We start from the raw sequence: 20,133 nt of genomic DNA on the forward strand, positions 1-20,133 counted from the left end.
CTATCTTGCACTGTATTTTCCAGATGTCTGCCCCGTCCCCAGACCCCTCCCTAACCGACGCCATGCCAACCGCACCATCCTGCCTGCGGCTAGTGAAGACGGCGGTGCCAGCCCGCCTATCTGACGGCCTTCCTGGCCAGTCGGCCGCAGTTGTCGTCACCCTTCCTGTGCCGGACGTGGCGGTGCAGACCAGCTATCAGTGGAGCCCGGCCGGCCCGGTCTTCATTCGCAGTTAGCTGAGTCGTGCCTAGCTAATATTATATTTACACTACCTCCAGTGGCCACCACACGCCATGGTTACCATGTAATGGTTCGGTACAGATGTGTATGTATGTACCGTTCCGTACATGCCTGCTAATGTATAATAGCTTTTACGAGAAAACACATTACACAAGACATGTATCATAAAAAACATGAAGCCTATTAACAATTAACAACAGTAATTGCTCACTAAACCCATTTCAATAAACATCATCGAACAACAGTTTGTACTTGTATAACAACAAAGGCCACCCCGTAACACATCGAATAAGTATATAACTATTTACACGTGATGAACATCAAACATACCCATTTTGTACATAATGATGCCAAAACTCACCTAAAACCTATACCTATTTGTCTAAAACCTATCTATTTGTAACTTTCCGGCCTCAATAAAACGGTAATGATATACCATATGGCATATTATTTGTGAATGTTTTCATTTTCTTTTTCAAATATCTGCACAGTCGACACATACTGAACTTGTCTGCCACTGTAAATATCTGTCCCTCGACTTGTTCTCCCTAGTGGCGCCTCCTCGGGGTTGTCCGCGACTCCGCTGATATCCTGAAACACAAACAGAATAGGTTTGAATGTAGCAAATATGAGCCTGAGGAGACCTAACCCTCGCAGGCCGAGGGGATGGGTGTCCCCCCCACGCACAGTTTTTTTTTCGCGATAACTCGGAACACGCTGGATATGGAGAGCTGAAACTTGGCATACCTGACCTTTGATTCAAGTTGGATATTGTGACACCAACCACATTTCCCGGCTAGGTCAGGTCACTGACCTATGATGTCACAAGTAAACCTCTGCACGGTCCTCAGGATCCACAACTTCACAACGTCTTCAATGCCAGAGCAGCTCTCACAGGGAGATGAAACTCACCGGACCTAGTATTATCCAAAGGTCTCACAACTTGTATACCTCGGATTTTTCCTAAATCTCACATTAGGTCACGTCGGTCACGTGAGCTCACCAATATAAGTGATGAAAAGAAAGGTGCCATGCTTCAATTTTGCGATGTTGACCTTGACGTCACTAGGCTCATAAAGAGTATTTCGTCAATAACTCCCGATCAAATTAAGCTAGCGAGTCGACAAAGCCACCAATGGACTCAGAAAGACCTGCTGAATCGAGTGAATGCCATATGACCGTTGACTACCTCCGACCAACTTCGGGACCGAGGGGCTCTGACCTGACCTTGACCCAAGGTCAACATCTGAACTTGATTTAACCCGTACAAAAGCATATCTTTCGATGCGCCTGAGCGAGGCGAACACGATGGGACCACAATGGCGGCACTGCGGCCTTTGTTGCAAAGTTTTTTTTTTAACAAAAATCGAGCCCGTGCTTTGGGCCACTAGACCTGACCATAGAGGTCACCGGTTGACCTGAGACCTTAAATTTTGGTACCAGTCGATGCGTCTCTAATCGGCGCACACGAGTCGCTTTTACTGCGAGGCTCTAGCTCCATCAGGAGCAGGATGGCAAGGGTCGTATCCCCCCTCCCCCACCCCTCGGCCGGCGCGTTTAAAGAAAGCCGGCGGGTCCGTCGAGGGCTAATGAACATGAAAAAGCTATGGTGTGTTTCATTTCTTCCATTGGGTGTGTCCCACAATTTTTCATCCTGATTAAATGCAGAAAACGTTGAATAACTTTCAACAAAATGAACTCACGTCGGTCACTTTCTGTGGCGCCGCTCCTGCTTGTTCCGCCGACAGCAGAGGCGCCGCTCCAGATCCTTCCTCTCCTGCCCGTGACGCCTCCTCTGCTCCTCCAACTCCTGGTTGTGCCGCTCCTGGAGCTGGATGAGCTGCTGGCGGTGTCTTCGTGTCGCCTCTATGAGGTTCCTGAAGTACTCAAGGTGCCGGCTCGGTTGCCGTCCCTGTTCTTGTTGTTGTTGTTGCTGTTCCTGCTGCTGCTTTTGTTGTTGTTGTTGTTGTTGTTGTTGTTCCTGCTGCTGCTCCTGCGTCTTGAAGTCTGAAATAAGAATGTCCAAGGATGATACAAACAGCAGGGCGTATTATAAGGGATTTTCACTGGGTCGGCAATCACAATTAGGGGCGGCATTTTGCACTCATAGGGGCGGCACTTGGCATCTGAGGGGGGCGGCATACCTGCTGATATTTAATGACCAAAAAGACACGTTCGACATCGACGGTTCTTTTATAACTCTTTCAAAGTAATGATTTCAGATTCAACCTAAGCTCAGCGGTATTACGTTTATTTTTCCGGGATATAGTATTTTTCTCGTCATTATGCGATGATTGAACTATAATTTGACTTCACAAAAATTAATTTAAAAATTGAACCTGAGGTCAAGTTCATGACCTCACCAGAAATAAAATATGTTGCATACCAGTCGATCCGTATCGTCAAGCTTAAAACGTTCACGGTGTTTTATGGCTCTATCTACATAGAACATTGGTCGGCAGGTCGCACAAGTGGTGCCCACTTTATGGGCGCTGGACGGGGCCATTACCCCCACTTGTCATACCCCATTGCTTACACAGCAAGGGTCGCTGATATTCGGCCATATCCTTTGACGCCTCTATTTTTCTGCATAAAGATAAAATGCAACACAATTAACTCTCTTTTTATGGAGAGGGAGAGCGGGTGGAGTAGGGATGAACTCATACATTTTTTATTTATTAGTTACTCGCGTAATGAACAGCGTATTGCAACGATACGTTCACCCCCCCCCCCCCCCCCCAAGTTAATGAATGTTATACCTACATACTCAAACATTTTCGTGACCCCAGTGACATTTTCATTGAGTTTTTGAAATTTGAATGACCTTCACTCGGTAACTTTCTCTCCGGCTCGACCGGCGGACAAACGCAAGCGAAGACAATGCGGGGAGTCCGGTGCTCTACCAACTGAGCTACGGAACAGGCAAATGCTCACCATAGATACACCGACTGAAGGATCCCTTTATAACTTCAGCGATTGATAAGACAAACAGTCTGTAACTGTATATATAAAATGTAAGTCTCGAAATTGCGATGTCTTTGACCAAAGGTAAGGACAATTTTGCGACCCTTCCATTAGGTATAAGGAAATGGGAGAAAATCAGGGCATTTGTCTCTTTTTAAGGTAGACAAATGTCAAAGCAACGAATTTTAACATCAGAAAACAATAAAAATGACACACTTAATCGGAAAATTACCACCCACGACCCCTCGTTATGTCCTTGAGGTCATGTCAGGTCATGGAAGGCCTCCAGCAGTTTTTTCCAATAACTTCTGATAGAGACATGCGACATGCCTGAGCGATGAAAACACCTTAGATGATTTCAGTTTGACGATACAAATCGACTGATATGCATCATGACCTTTACCAGTCAGGTCATGACCTGGACCTGAGCTCAAATTTCCCAAATGACATTTGAATGTCAAATAATAGTTCATTCGACGAATCTCGACGAGAGGAGCACAGTACTCTGAAAAAACAATGTCATAACTTTCGTGAGTCAATAATTATTACAGTAAAGAGGTTCTTCATTAACCCTCGCCGGCACAGGCCATTTTGAGTCCTTCGACGGCAAAGGGGGGTGGTACGACCCCCCCCCCCCCCCTCGCGTTTGGCCCCTACGAGAGGAAGCCGATGATACCCAATTTTAAGGTCCTAGGTCATCGGGTGACCTTCCAGGTCAGGTCAATGACCCGAAAACCGGGAAAATCGGGACCTGTTAGAAAGTCGTAAAGTGTGGCTGCCATGTGGTTTTCCGGGGTGCTGATCACGAATATCGTGTTAGTTTTGATCAGAGATGATGTCTTGAAGCATTTAGACCAGGTCGGGTCAGGTCAGGTCAGGTCAACCGGTAGGGGTTGTGACGGGTATTCGTAATACGTGTCAACCGCCTCGGACAGCTTCGTAACATGTTACGAAGGCACCAAAACTACTTCGTAAATGTTCAAATGGTTGCTAAATTCGAATTCAGCTCCAAAAACTAGCCTAGAAACATGTAAAACTTGAAAAAGTGAACCGAGGTCAACCGAGGTCACCAAAGGTCAATGACCTGACCTGACCTTCAGCTGACCTTGACACCCACCCTGATGCATGGGAGCAACATCAAATCACATGTTTGAACGTTTGAAACAACGAAAAGCTTGCAAACGCGCGGCTAATGCGAGCCGACACGCGCCGAACCGCGATTTCGGCCAAACATGGTCACAGAAAAGAGGTCACAGGTCAAAGGTCATTGGGGTCAGGGTCATGAAATTTTCAGGGTAGGTGTAAAATTGATCAATGCGAGAGTACAGAAAGTTTCGTCGCGATCAGCCGCTTTTTACGCGAGTTATTCGCGAAAAACCTTAGGGGGGGTTGCATCAGCCCCCCCTGTGCCGGCGAGGGTTAAAATAGCTCAGTAGGGGGGCGGAGGGGGGTCCATTGTCCACTCCAACCCTCTCCGGCCCGGCACGGGTTAAACAAGTTGTGCTCTAGAGGTTAAGCCGTTGATGTTAGGTCAAGTCTGAGAACTTTATAGGAACGTTGAAGAGCTATCGAATGCGCTTTTTCGCGGTGCTGTAGTTCTATTCTTCTCCGAGTTATGCGCCAGTTTGTCAATAGATGTTGAAACAGACAACATTTCATCCACATTTCACCTTTGATGACCTCTGGTCACCTGTTATTTAACATTTGACTTGACCTAACCAAAGTACGGTTAACCAACTAACCCAAGTAGTTTTTGACACTCTTTCGAATACCGCTTACCGCGTGTCGATATACGTGGCCCAGTAGCCAAGTTATAGGGGTCAGGAGGGGGGTTCAAACAACCTCAGCCCGGCGCCGCGTTAAGGGAAAGCACCAGTGGCGGATCCAGGGGGGGGCTGCGGGGGCTGGCAGCCCCCACCCAAGGAAAACTGGCGCCACTGCGCCGAAGGCGCAGTGGCGCCAATTTTCAATTCGCAACTCATCGGAGTGCCGCATACTAGGACTAGGATGCAAAATCAGTCGAATAACGTCGTTTCAGTACGCTCCGCACCGATATTTCCAATCGTGTGGTGTCACTGTACATACTGATCCTGGGCGCCTCTTGTCAGGGCCACTGGGCGCCAATATTTCAGCGCCAATACGATGCGACTATGGCGCCCATCCGGGGCGTGGCGCCCAATTATGACCTGCAGCCCCTCCCCAGTGAAAATCCTGGATCCGCCACTGGAAAGCACTATCATTTTGGGGGCGCTGCAGATATGCTAAGGGACGACAGCATCATTTTGAGGCGCGCCACCAACTTTTTTAGGGCACTTAACCCACTTTAAGGGACACCACCGACACTGTGAGGAGCGCAATTATCTCTTTGAGCGTTGACGGATGGCACCATTACATTGAAGGGCGCCATGTGAGCTGTGATGTGGGGCAAAATGACAATGAGGAGCGCCTCCGATGCTTAAAGGAAAAGGGCCACCTTTAACATGGGGATTGAAACTGAGATAGTCATCTTGTAGCCCGTGTCCGAAAACCTCTCTGTCTACCTCCTTACGGCCGATTTCGGCCTCCATTCGTAGTTATCGGCAATTTTAAAAGAAAATACGCCAGGAATGCGTCCTTATCCCAGGAATGCGTTCTTAGCCGACAATACAGCCACCCGCGGCGAGGCTTTGGTTTTTTACCAATCAGCTCCAACCAGCTCAGCTTTAACCAATCAGCTTATCTGACACAATCCGACGAGTCTGTGTTCTGAACGCTGATTGGCTTGAGTGTGACATCATCGCTATGCCATCATACAGTAGGTGCCGTAGAGAGTATCAACATAGTACCAATATGTTAAATAGTTTTAAATACTTTTTAGCGAATTGTGCACTTCTGGCACCAGTTTTAAAAAGAAAATGAAAAATAATAATGTCAAAATGAAAAACAACGATATCTTCATATTTCACGAAGGTGGCCCTTTTCCTTTAAAGAAGAGACGCCAACATTACTCGGGGGGGGGGGGGACAACATCACTTTTATTTTGAGGACGCCACCCACATTGTAGGGGAAGGTGGGGTAAGACGGACCAGCTAAGGTTTGAGGCCGCATATCTTGCTACACTGCTCTCGTAATTCATATTATTTATAGTCTTCGGAATGCTCAATCCTTCCTCTGTTGATATGTGTAAAGACTAAATTTCAATTTAAAGACATCTAGGTGGTGGATGCTCTTAAAGAGGGACATGTCAAAAACTCAGACAAGAAAAAACGTGGGGTAAGACGGACCACCCAGCAGTGCCTGCTATCCGTTCATGTGTGTTACACTTCTGCTCTGTACTCTTGTAAGAAAAAGTAACCAGAATGGTAAAATAACAAAATGAGCCTTTATTCTTTACTCATGTGTGATGGAAGTGCAGCTAAAAGCTGGGAACATGTGTGTTGATTGTCGTTTGGCATGAATGCATGCTAACTGAGCACTTGCATGCATGGCTCACATGCAACAAAGACTCCTTCCTGAAAAATTAGCTTACTTAAACTTGTGTCAATGTTTTGGAAAAGAACTATCCATATGCAGGGTACAATGGACCACCACAGGGTAAGATCGACCACAGTGGTCCGTCTTGCCCCAAATCTAAATTCTGTCATTATCATGACGTATATGTCAAATAGCCCAACATTGCAAAACCTTGCCTTTCCTAAAGTGTGACTATAACTAAGTTTATAACTTTGTTCTTCACAGTTAAGTGCAAAATAGAAACTAATCATGCAAGAAAGGCGCCGTAATTGAATCACCCGTAGACCTCTTATATATAGATCGGTTTGACGAAAAACAACATTTTTCTAAATAACTCAAAAGCTATGCATCCTAGCAGCATGAGCTCAAGGTGGCCATTGTTACGAAGGAAAACAAACATAGTGAGTGCATAAAGCAGTAGATACCAGCAGCGGTTCAGCCGGGAGGGCTGGTGGTCCGTCTTGCCCCGCTGGGCCGTCTTACCCCACCTTCCCCTAAGGGGCGGCACTGTAACTTTAAGGACCGCTGCGGATACTTTAAGGGGCGGCTCCATCATATGGAGGGGCGCTACAGATCGTTCATGGGCGGCAATAGGTATGATATTTAGGGACTCCGATACTTCAAATGGCGCCACCGTTTGTTTGAGGATGACATCATCACTTTGAGGGGCACCACCGATACTGTTCGGGGCGCCACCGACACTACATATAAGGGGCGCCACCGACACTGCCAGGAGCACTTTGACCGACGTTACTATCACATTTAAGGGCGCCGTGAGCACATTGGGGAGGGTATGGCGGCACCATGACGTGGAGGGGCGTTACGGAAGGTTTGAGGGGCGGCAACATGACATTGAGGAGCGCCTCCGACACTTCGAGGGACACCAGCATTTCTTTGAGAGGCGGCACCTTGACTTTTGAGGAGACACCACCGACACTGTAAGGGGCGCACCATCACTTTGAGGGGCGCCACGGATAGTTTGAGAAGCGGCACCATTATGTATATGGAGGGGCGCTACAGAAAGTTAGAGGGCGGCAACATTTTATTGATGAGTTCCTCCAAAACTTTGAAGGGCGCCACTGGACACTGTTAGGGGCGGCACCAGCACTTTAGGGGCGGCAGCATCATTTTGAGGGGCGCCACCGACTCGTTGACAGGAGACACCATCACATTTAGGGGCGCCACTGGCACTTTGAGGGAGGCACCATCACATTGAGGGGCGCCACCGATACTGAAAGGGGCGGCATCATCTTCTTGAGGGGCGGCATCATCTGCTTGAAGGGCAGCTCCATCACAATGAGGGGCTATGGGGATACCTAGAGGGGCGGCACCATTATATTGGTGGGTTCCTCTGACACTTCGAAGAGCGTCACTGACACTATAAGGGGCGGCACTAACACTTTAAGGGGCAGCAGCATCATTTTGAGGGGCGCCACCGACTTGTTGGCGGGCAGCACCATCACATTCAGGGGCGGCATTATCTTCTTGAGGGGCGGCATCATCTGCTTGAGGGGCGGCTCCATCACAATGAGGGGCTATGTGGATACCTAGAGGGGCGGCACCATTATATTGGTGGGTTCCTCTGACACTTCGAAGGGCGTCACTGACACTATAAGGGGCGGCGCCAGCACTTAAAGGGGCGGCAGCATCATTTTGAGGGGCGCCACCGACTCGTTTGCGAGCAGCACCATCACATTCAGGGGCGCCACCGGCACTTTGAGGGCGGCACCATCACATTGAGGGGCGCCACCGATACTGAAAGGGGCGGCATCATCCTCTTGAGGGGCGGTATCATCACATTGAGGGGCTCCACAGATGCTTAGAAGGGCGGCACCATTACATTGAGTGGGGCTACTAACAGATTTAGGGGCGGCACTGTCACATTGAGTTGCGGGATCATCACTTTCTATAAACGGCTGCTTCACTTTAAGAGGCGGCATTATCATTTCGGAGGGCAGCAGCCTCACTATGAATGACGGCACCTAGCCTGCATGTGCGTGCTGCATCCTAGAGGGGGCGGCAACTGGGGTCGGCAAACGGCTGTCACTGGGTCGGCATTCTCCGTGACTGGGTCGGCAATTGCCGACCCAGTTAACATGTTAAAATACGCCCTGACAAACAGTACATAAGAGTGCACACAAATTTAGCCTGGGATGATCAGGGAGGACAAATTGTACCTAGCCTTTTTAAGTGACTGGCAAAACCTCTTTGGTAGTTAATTTGCCGTCACGCACAACCACAGCATGTAACTATAACATCTTACAGTTCGTTCGTGTTCTTGACGAATAACAATACGACAATGAATATTATCACTCATCTTCATCTGAGATCTTACCTCGTGCAAGTGTCTCCTCATTCTCTAGCTCCTTCTCCAGCTCCTTTCCCAGCCGATGAAGCCTCCTGCTGCACTCCTCCATCAGCCGATCCAACTCCTCCCCTGTCCGGATGTTCGGGTATCTCTCCTCCAGCTCTTGTGTTTCTCGTCGGTGTTTCTCCTTCATTTTGTTCCACTGCTTCTGGGCCTCTTGCTCCAGGTCGTCCCATTCGATTTGGTGCTTTCGCTCCAGCACTGCACATTGCCTACGTTTCCTCCGGTTCAGCAACTCCATCTGCCTTTGACGTTTCTCTCCAAGGAGCTGCGACTGTCCCTGAGTCTGAAGTTCGACACACCTGACAGCACTGTCGTGTAGCTGATGGAGTCTTTTTCGCTCCTCATGGTGCCGCGTTTTCATTTGCCACCACATCTCATCATGATGCTGCTCCAGACGCTGGCATTCCTCATCTTGCTGCTCGTTCAGACTCCTCCGTTCCCCGTAGCCATGCTGCTCAAGCTCCTGCCACAGCTTCTGGTGTTGTCGCTCCAGCTGCTGCCATTTCTCTCGCTGAGGGCTAGGCAGACCCTCCGATGTCTGCTCCTCGTCTGCGTCACGCCGCTCCTCGCCACCGGCCTCTCCGTTGTCATCCCGCTCCGAGTCTGAAACATAGTTAGTAGGTTAGGTGGGAGTTAATAGGTCCATTGGTAGTCGAGAGACTAAGTTGCAAGACAGACACAACTTAGCGTCAATAGAGGTGAGACAGGAACTGGTCAGAGGAAGGCCAGACGGTTGGGTCGGTGTCAGCTTGGTCAGGTGGGGCGGACGGGAAGAGAAGGTCTGTCAAAAAGGGTCAGGTGGGGGAGATTCTAGTGAAATGGGACGAATGTCATTCGGTGGTCAGACGGGAGGAACATCGGTGGGGTCAGGTGGGAGGTCAGTCGGTGGGGTCAGGTCAGTGGTGGGGGGGAGGGTGATGTGGGAGGTCAGTAGGTTAGATGCGAGATCAGGTGAGAGGAAAATCGGTGGGGTCAGGTGTAAGGTCAGTCCGTGGGGTTACGTGGGATGTCACTCGGTGGCCTTATGTATTTATAAATACCAAAGACGCTTAAACATCACACAAAGTTATAAAAGTAGTTTATTGTCTCAACCTGAACCTGTAGTTCTTTATGACCACGCTTTATTTTAACCCATTAGAGCCGAAAACTTTTTTGTCGACATTCACTGTGATTTGAAGTTTTAGACTTTCACTGTCATTTTAAGTTTTAACATATGTTTGTCAGGCACCCTTTAGGAGAATACATGTGCATTTTTAGCCAGATCACGAAACCGGAAGTGTACGTTTCCGGTCTGGCAGCTTTTGCTGCCAAGCGTATCTTACATAGTCAAAAATGGAGTGGTTTGTCACATTTCAAAGCACAAACATATCAAAACCGCGAGGAAATGATCTTTCGATACCAACAACCTTTGCCACAGAGTGTCTCCTGTTGGTGCATGTACAATTTTCACGAACTATTTTATTTACGTACTATATAGATATGATCTTGAATATGTGTAATTGTTCGGATTTCCATTCGACCGTAGCCTGCAAATAACGACCGTAGCCAATAATTCTCAAGAATAATGAACTCAAAATCCAGACCTCAGCAAACAGTTCAGCTCGTTCTGAGAGATCATGTTCTTTCTCTTATTATTTCAGCTCACACGCGCTTCCCCTCCCCACAAAATCTTATATAGGATGCGACGAAGGTTTTGATGACTTCCGTCGACCGTATATTTAAAGCAACTTGGCGTGTTTCCAATGTGCTCCTAAATATCGCGTTCCTTTCAACGAATTGTGTCCCTGAGTCTTTCTCTGGAGCGGAGATTATCTGAAAAGCTGACCTTTACCAATGGGGGTCACTGGCATGGGTAATTGTTTAACCATTGAACGGCGCATTTACGGAACGTCTAAGCATGAAGGTTTAGCTTTACAGTTGAGAGGTTCGTAGTTGCGCTGTTGGCATGCTCCAAGCTGGCAAGTGGCAACACATGGGAGGACGCTGCCTCACACTTCTAAGCCCCCGTTTTCACCAACAAGCGCTGGTGGAAGAAGTTTAGGGACAAGTAGCGTCACGAATAAGCCCCAATCAGCATGGTCCTCCTGCGTCTCAACCGTCGCCAAGATCGTCATGAAGAAAGCACCGGGGAACTCTGACCATTCTGCGGAGAATCTGAAGTCTTATTCATAATGATCACTCGGATAATGTTGTCCATTGATAAGGGAGGAACGCCCTTGGACTGAAGGCGCTTGACTATTGGTGCGGCCAAAATAACGAAAATCAGCAAGCCCAGAGCCCTCAGATTTGCACGAAACGGAGAATCTGGCCGGTAGAAGAGTGGAAACGGAGTAGGTATGTAAAAGCGGGTCTAGTTCGGCGACGAGTCTCCGTTTCAATGGTTTCACCACACGGACTCCCAAAACGAGCATGGGCTGAAAACGCGGCCCAAGTTCCGACATCTGCGAAAATTTTTGCCGCAATGGTATGTCGAACGATCACGATGTCCTAGCAGGGCCTGAGCTGAACCAGCTGGACGTGATCTAGCAAAATACGAAGTCGATCCCGACTACTACCTAGAAAACATACCGAAAAAGCGTGCATTTGGCATTAAAAGACCACTACCCCGTGCTCCAACGGCGCATGGTGTCCCGCAGGTCGGACAGCATTTTCATGCCGGACGGTACTCCATCTCATCGATCTTCCGGAACTAGGCGGTGCCAGGATCATCTGTCCGATATCTGGGGGAAGGACACTTGGCTAGGGAACAGTCCTGGCCTAAATCCAATCGAATTATTTTGGAGGATAGTGCAGCAGGATATACAATACAATACAGGATATACAGCAGGATATACAAACTTTCCGGCGACCTCGGACAGCTCGGAAGGGCGCTCAAGTCCCAGGCGCCCCTTTTTCACATGGAGGACGTCCCTTTCAGCTTTATAAGCACCCCTCTTTCCCATGTAAGCGCCCATTTCGTCATCAAAGGCGCCCCTATAGGTCTCAGAGGCGCCCCTCTTTCTTGTGCAATGCGCCTCTTTTTCATATGCAATGCGCCCCTCTTTCGCATAAAGGTGCCTTATGGACATTACATGCACCCCTATAGATCTTACAGGTGTCCCTCTTTCTCGTAGAGGCGCCCCATAGGGCTTCATAGGCGCCCCTCTTCGGCATGCAGGCGCCCCTCTTTCGTGCAGATGCGCCATTATGGCCATGACCTTCGTAGGCGCCCCTCTTTTGCATGGGGGGCGGGAGCGGGGCGGGGGCGACCCCATAGTTAGGCCTCAAAGGCGCCCCAACAGGCCTAGCGGGCGCCCCTCTTCCCGTTCATCGATAGAGCCACGGCACCACATTCCCTTAGGCGACGGCGCGCCCCTTGAGCGGGATGGCGCCTGTGAAGACAGTTTGTCCGCACCACTCCGTTCAACGTCCCTGCTTCAGGAATGGCGGAATACATTACTAAGACGCCTGGTAGTGTGTTGGTATGCAATGCTCTGCAGACAAGAATAAATAGCAGAAACCCCGGTAATGACCATTTTTGGAAAGGCAAAGGGTTGGGGCATTACACCATGAGCCATAAAGCCAGACATTGTTGCTCACTTACGAATGGCATAGCAAAAAGGACGTAACTGCTCCATTTTTGACTACGTAAGATACGGTTGGCAGCTTTTGCTGCCACTGAAATATAACGTACGATTAGCGATACTTAGAGAAATTCATGTCGCACCTAAGCTCTTTCCATTGATAATCACACATTTCTTTACAATAATCAATAATAAAAAGGTAACATTTATTCACACCACCTTCGCAACTGACTTCTTTGGTGTCCGCCGCACGGCCGCCATCGCGCGCCCCTTGCACCCCCGCGATAAATTGTTTATTTCTCAGCACATTCGCTTTCTCGATCAATAATTCGGAGCGCACATGACGTGCATTGTTTTGGTCTTCGTTCGGGTGAGAACTTTGAAAGTTCACCGCAACGTTTAGGAATGCGGCGCTATTTCGTCCTATGGCAGCAAAAGCTGCCAAGCGTATCTAATGGGTTAACCCATTGTTGCTTGGTGAGAACCTGAGGTCCATATGCATTATGTATTTTGTCAATTAATGACATAGTGTTAATTGATACATAACACTAGCAGAATTGAATACTACTTTCAGTAGCATACTTTTTGTCTTTTGAAACTCGGGGCATTTAAAGAACCCGAAAACGCATATTTTCATGCATTCTACAATATCCGAAGATCTCAAATTTGACACCATATCACGTACAGCCCTCAGCAGACTGCGTGGTAGGTATTCTTTTTTCGACAAAACCGATGATAATTCACAGGCTATGTTATCAATCGGTCGGAACTCACTGCAAATAGATGCGCCATGCTCCACTTCCTCGATTGGGTCTATCACTAGACAAAGTATATGCCTTGTGTGGCAACAAAATGCACACGTTTGTTTGGGGGAAAATATAAACTTTTGGATTTTGTTGCCAAGCTGGATAGCAAATGAACACGATGATAATGCCAATCTAAGGTGCGAAGTCTCGCGCGTCATGCTGTTACGATTTCCGATTGACCGATGGCATAGTATTCGCGTTATTTCCGGTTTTGTCGAAAAAAGAATACCTACCACGCAGTCTGCTGAGGGCTGTACCTATATTAAAACAAGATAGGTCGCTTAAAAGTCACAGAATATTTTTCAGTCACTATCAAAAGTCACAGTATAAATAAAAATAATAATTAAAAAACAAAATAATCAATAACGTACAAAACTCTGCATATTCTTATGAGCCCCATTGAACTCCTCTCGTATGTTGTCGCCACGTCAGCAAGGACACGGGGAGCTATTGGACTTTCAGTAAAAGCGGTGCGCGCCACTACCTTCTTACCTTCCGAGTCGGTCTCTTCCACCGCCACATAGTACGGCATCATCTCCCATCGGTCCGGCCACCAGCGAGTGACAGCGTCATAAGCAGTACGCAGCCGGTCACCGGACAGCAGCTGCTGCAGCCGGCGGCGCCAGAGGCCGGCCGTGGCGTCCACGGACGCGGCGTCCATCTCTGGCAGTCTGTGCTGGATCTGCTTGTGAAGGTCGTGGTTGAAGAACCGCCCCAACTCCTCCCGGGTCTCCTGGTAGGTGCGGATCGGTCGGTAGTTCCTTATCCGCTTGTCCTTCACCGTCCGGTCTATATCCCGCCACTGGTCCATCTTACCCGGCGCGTTCACGTCCACAGCCTGCAGCAGCAGCTCGGGCCTCAGGAGCAGCTCGGCACGGCCCCGCGGCGTGTTCAGCTCGGCGGTCAGTCCGGCCGGCCGCTCCTCCAGCGGCCGCCGCAGCTGCTGAGTACACCAGGTAGCCACCCTGTCCGGGTCACCCAGCAGGGAAACCAGGTCAGACCTGGTGAGGAGCTGTATCAGGGGCGTTACGTCCAGCGTGACGATGTCGCTGGCCGGTGACGTCATCGGCTCTCCTGGCACCAGGTCTGCCGGGTCGACTACGGTCCATGCCATGAATAGGCAGCACTGCTGCCGATATTTTCCTGAGACGCTGTAGTGCCACCACTGTAGTAGCAGTGGAGCTGTGTGGACCAGCGGGGGGATGTTCTCCTTCCACCAGCTCTCCCAGCACGGGGCTGTGGGGCGGTAACTGACACCGTCAAATATAGCCTGCAGTACGAGTGTCTTTCCGAGACGGAGTCGCAGCTCTTGCTCTGAGGGCGGCCCCGTACCGCCCTCCAGCAGCTGATCTACGTCCCACCGATCCACACATCCCGCCATCAGAAGAAGCGAGACATGCTCCCTCATTAGCCTTATGGTGTTGATGATAGCCCGTCTCTGGTCTGTACTGAGTTCAGCGGCCACATCAATGTTGTGATCGAAAAAGCAGGGCAGTCTTCCAGCGGCGAGGTTTGTCTCCAGCCAGTCCAGTATTTTGTGAGCACCGTCAGTGATGCCTGTCCACATATCAACGGGAGTGATTTGTGCTAGCCAAAGTCCGGCCGACTTAATAAAGTATGACTTCAATGGCACGTCCTCGCTCACCACCTCGTTCTTTTTCATTATACTTTTCATGTCCTTTACAGCCACGATAGCCGCTCGTATCACTGGAGGGAGGTGGCGGACGGCTACCACCTCCGGCCGTGAGTAGGAAATCCGATACTCGATGAACTCGGTGTCACTGCCAGGCCGGCCGGTCGGCACAAGGTGTACCCCGTATCGACGGATGTCATCCCTCGCCGCCGCTGGTGGAAAGTCGGCCCCCAGGTGGCATCCGTCGAGCTGGCCTTCTGCTGGCCACCATCCGCGCACAGCGATACAAGGCACGTAGTCAGTGCCGCCGTCTGTAACATCATTAGTGTGTTTGACATTGACTGCCGGTCCGGCAGTGTCGATCTTGCCTCCCATTACTGTACACACGTCCCGCATGAGCCGACGAATAGAGTCGGCCGGCAGGGCCTCCAGCGGCTTATCATGACAGCAGTCGGTCGTCCTCACCCAGTGCAGAGTCACAAAGCCAGGGTTTTTGGTCGGCCGGGCCCACAGCTGTGGTGCACACTTTGTGCTTATAACGGCCGGCTCCTCTCTCTTCCCCACCGCCGCCCAGTGGAAGGGACCGTCGAACTCGTACATAATGTCGAAGTCCGACGTCCCTCCTACGCCGACTTTCCCGTCATCCAGCCCCTCGGCACTGCTGCCCGATCTGTTGATGGAGGTGACCCTGAGGGGCTGGTCGGGCTGGCAGTGACGACACCGGGCGGCGGCGGCGTCATTGACATCCTGCAGGGCCGCCATGAGTGGTTCAGCCACCAGCCAGGTGACAGCGTCACTCACCTCACTCCAAGTACAATACCCTTGCCACCCTGCAGAGTGGTTATTCCTGATGTCTTCTGCCAACAGCAGCGTGTCTGGGATCAGGTGTGCACACGATCCGTACTTTCGCACTAAACTCCTCACTCTCCAATCCAGTCCCCTGTGCAGTCTGTTGATCCTCTCCGCTCTCCGCGCACCAAACACACCGGGTCGGGACATGGCTGCTGGCTGCTCTGTCTAACTCGGACTGACTGAGGTCGGCCGACGCCGCTGCACATATACATATCGAGCCCCGGATGAAGCCGAGATAAGAGTGAACGTTCCGTGGTTGTCAATGTTCACCGGCGGAGACTGACACGCTCTGTCGATATTACTGTCTTCGCCTGCACATATGACATATTACTCTCTATGATTGATGGAGAGAACAAAGTTAAGTCATTTGTTATCAATTTGCACCTTGCAGGCAGGATGCAACATGGCGATCAAAACATTTTTCATATCATTAGCTGCGAATTTCAATGGGTGCAATAACCGAAAATGAGTGTCACTGTGCATCAAAGTAAAACTGGAACTCTGATATATAAGCAAGCAGTAGACCGACATATTAGTGATATTAATCGATATTATCACAGCAATCAACCCACACCGGTCCAATCATTCCTAAAAAAGTTCAGTTGGTGTCCGCGTTCCTTCAAATGCACAACATATTTTCGTATCCGAGCCCTACATTCGGGTACGACGGTCAGAAACAGTTACCTAACTTTGATCACTGCGGTCGTTATGTCGAACCGTAATATCCTATATGTATAGTTACTGATGCTTAAAAATCAACCGTAACATTTTATATGTATGGCCATTAGCCATTGACGACGTGGAAATCCACATTTTAACCACCTAATTGTTTGCTATAATTTGAATGATGATGAAAATGTATCAAACCACCCACGGCTGATACAATATGTCAGATTAAAATAAAATCGGTATTCTGCTTGTATTTTATTTTATTAATATTTTCCCCCGGCTTTCGGCCGGTGGTGGCCGTCAGTGGAGCCTCTGCTAACTTTCAAACGATAGCTGTGACCCGACGGGCGATAGCTGGGAAACTGATTGCAAGGCACCGCATTCCTCGCCGCTCTACGGAGTGTCAGACCGTTAGACAAATGTAGTCCTGTTGACTGTGCTTATGATACAGGGGGGGGGGGGGGTTGATGGCGCCGTTCAGCAAACATCGTCTGACTCAAAAAGAAATGTACAGCATTGCTGTGCTATTAGTAACTGATTAGGGGCACTGGCGGATCCAGGGGGGGATTTGGGGCAAATGCCCCCCGCAGCGTCCGAAATCGACGAAAATTTGCGGTTTTTGAAGAATAAGAGGGAAACGAGAGAGAGAGAGAGAGAGAGAGAGAGAGAGAGAGAGAGAGAGAGAGAGAGAGAGAGAGAGAGAGAGGGAGAGAGAGAGAGAGAGAGAGAGAGAGAGAGAGAGAGAGAGAGAGAGAGAGAGAGAGAGAGAGAGAGGAGAGAGAGAGAGAGAGAGAGAGAGAGAGTGGGTGGGCCGTCAGTGGAGCCTCTGAGAGAGAGAGAGAGAGAGAGAGAGAGAGAGAGAGAGAGAGAGAGAGAGAGAGAGAGAGAGAGAGAGAGAGAGAGAGAGAGAGAGAGAGAGAGAGAGGGAGAGAGAGAGGGAGAGAGAGAGAGAGAGAGGAGAGAGAGAGAGAGAGAGAGAGAGAGAGAGAGAGAGAGAGAGAGAGAGAGAGGAGAGAGAGAGAGAGAGAGAGAGAGAGAGAGAGAGGAGAGAGAGAGAGAGAGAGAGAGAGAGAGAGAGAGAGAGAGATGAGAGATGATGGGACACCCGCCAGCTATGTTCACCTGTCACATAAAGGTCATAGCATGTCACGTCTAGTGTCCACAGGACGAGCTGCTTTCTCCTCGGGTCGTGACCGGGGTCAAAGGTCAGCAGTGGTGTCGGTCCTTCTATGACCTCCAGGTCACTGAGCCCCCAGTCGAGTGGTGATACCGTGCCAGTGTTGAGTAGTCCCGGTAAAGGAGGGAGTGTGACTACAGCAGTGTTCTAAAATTGGATTTTGGTTGGGTGTGCCGACGAAGAAAAAAGTCCTAGGATGAGAAAAAAGGAAATAAATAACCGAAGTATATTTGCAAAATGGGTGCAATGCCAATTTGTATGCCAACTGATAAACCAGGATTTCATGTCAGAATCTTGACAGGGTGTGAAACAAAAGGATGTGGGTGCATCAACTGTCAAGTGACATGTAAACTGGCTGTTGGGAATACATGAAACCTTTTTTCAGAGATGAAGTAAAGTCGGTCATTCATATTTTAGGGATGAAAGCATTTTCCCCATTAGGTGTGATTTGCCACCAAAAAGTCTGAAAAATGGAACACTGGACTACAGCCACCGAGTATCTGTATTACTGAGGTCATCATTAGGCACCAGTCATTGTCAACATCCGTCACTCAATATGGAGAGGTGGGGCGCTGCAGGGTAATGCGATATGACAATGTGGTGTACTTACTTACGCCTCTAAAACGCTGCAATAAGTCAATATCCGGACACTTCCTGCAGTCAGATACGACACTCAAAAGCGATGCTCACGTCATGCTATGTTTGACAAACGCCGCTTTATCAACACCAGCTTAGCTTTATGACACTGACGACTTTACAAAGATTGTTCTATCGCCACTCTGAAGAGCAGCAGAAAACATGGCCGCTAGCTGCAAGTCATCGGCTCAGCTATCATTAACAACTGTCCTAAGCCAGCTTTTACCTGATACCTATCACTGGCTTTCTTCAGTTTTGAGAATTGATGACAGCGGCTTCTTGGACGTTCCCCAATACCTCACCAGTGGACCCTAGTCACACGGTCGACTGTTGTTACCTGTCGGAGGGTTAGGATGGTGCGGGTTGATGACTCTTCCACGGTGTGGATCTGGACAACCCGATATAAACGTGATGGTAGCAGCGGAAAAAGAGCGGAAAACATGGCCTCTCATCCGATACCAGCTATCGCTAGCCAAATATAACCAACTCTCAGTTTGACGGTTGATGGATATTTCTTCGACGTTCCCTCCCCAGCCGCCCCTAGTCACACGGTCGACTGTTGTTACCTGTCGAAGGGTGAGGAAGAGGATGGTGTGGGGTGATCACTCTTCCACGGTGTGGATCTGGACGTTACTGTATGCCTGGCCTATTCAAATACATTAGCCTGAGGGGTGTGGTAATAACTGGTGTAAGCAAAGTGACCACGGTCAAAAACGAATTACCAAGTCAACATTTTGGGATGGCCTCGTTCAAAAAACGGCTAAGAGCTTCGGTCTAGACAATTATTTTATCGTTGGCATACAGTAAAATACATACCAAACTCGGCCGGTGATAAATTTTCAAGACCTCAGTCCTTACTGATTTTTGAACTCGGCCTTCGGCCTCGTTCAAAAATTCAGTAAGGACCTCGGTCTTGAAAATTTATTTACACCGGCCTCGTTCAGTATTATATAGTCCCATCTAACCATATACGTCCAGTGATCAAAACACGTGGCAAAAGGATTCAGGAACATAACTCCGTTCTTTCTTAGGTTTGCCAGACCATAGCAGACGTGAAGTGGTCCTGTCAAACACCGTTGATGAACATGCTTATACGAGAACCCACCTGGGACCTGCACAATTTCCGTGTTGTAACAAAAGCCGCACAGTACCAAGTAGAACTAATTCGTAAAAGTTAGAAACCTGAAAAGCCAGCGTCATCAAAAATGTCCCTTTAATTGACTACTGGGTTAAGGCTGAGCCGATCTCATTTCAAGTTTTTCAATCCTTCTAGCTTGACCGGGACCTATTCACCACCATTCCCTTGTGACCCGACCCGATCAAATCGCGCCAGCTCCATCTTGCACAGTATTTTCCAGATGTCTGCCCCGTCCCCAGAACCCCTCCCTGACTGACGCCACGCCAACCGCACCATCCTGCCTGCGGCTAGTGGAGACGACGGTGCCAGCCCGCCTATCTGACGGCCTTCCTGGCCAGTCGGCCGCAGTTGTCGTCACCCTTCCTGTGCCGGACGTGGCGGTGCAGACCAGCGCTATCAGTGGAGCCCGGCCGGGCCGGTCTTCTTTCGCAGTTAGCTGAGTCGTGCCTGGCTAATATTATATTTACACTACATCCAGTGGCCACCACACGCCATGGCTACCATGTAATGGTTCGGTACAGACGTGTATGTACCTATGTACCGTTCCGTACATTCCTCCTAATGTATAATAGCTTTTACGAGGAAACACATT

General features: G+C 49.3%; 1 protein-coding gene across 1 annotated transcript; it reads right to left on the minus strand.

Annotated features, from left to right (window-relative positions):
* Positions 1 to 241: 241 nt before the first annotated feature.
* LOC122376725 lies at positions 242 to 16,097 on the minus strand. The gene is made up of 4 exons (XM_043356663.1): positions 13,929 to 16,097; positions 9,032 to 9,670; positions 1,944 to 2,247; positions 242 to 831 (listed from the first exon to the last, which is right to left on the minus strand). Exons 1-3 carry the CDS (start codon positions 16,066 to 16,068, stop codon positions 1,949 to 1,951), a joined length of 3,078 nt encoding a protein of 1,025 aa, XP_043212598.1. The 5' UTR covers positions 16,069 to 16,097; the 3' UTR covers positions 242 to 831; positions 1,944 to 1,948.
* Positions 16,098 to 20,133: the final 4,036 nt, after the last annotated feature.

This window comes from Amphibalanus amphitrite, unplaced genomic scaffold (genome assembly GCF_019059575.1).
Source record: "Amphibalanus amphitrite isolate SeventyFive unplaced genomic scaffold, NRLGWU_Aamphi_draft 002262F_arrow, whole genome shotgun sequence".
In the NCBI taxonomy this organism is placed as follows: domain Eukaryota; kingdom Metazoa; phylum Arthropoda; class Thecostraca; order Balanomorpha; family Balanidae; genus Amphibalanus; species Amphibalanus amphitrite.

Excerpts from the sequence above, each read along its gene's own strand:
- LOC122376725 (XM_043356663.1), bottom strand. The coding sequence starts at position 16,068 with ATGTCCCGACCCGGTGTGTTTGGTGCGCGGAGAGCGGAGAGGATCAAC. Across the intron at positions 9,671-13,928 it reads GGAAGAGACCGACTCGGAAG|ACTCGGAGCGGGATGACAAC; the intron begins GTAAGAAGGTAG and ends ACTATGTTTCAG. Across the intron at positions 2,248-9,031 it reads TGAGGAGACACTTGCACGAG|ACTTCAAGACGCAGGAGCAG; the intron begins GTAAGATCTCAG and ends TTCTTATTTCAG.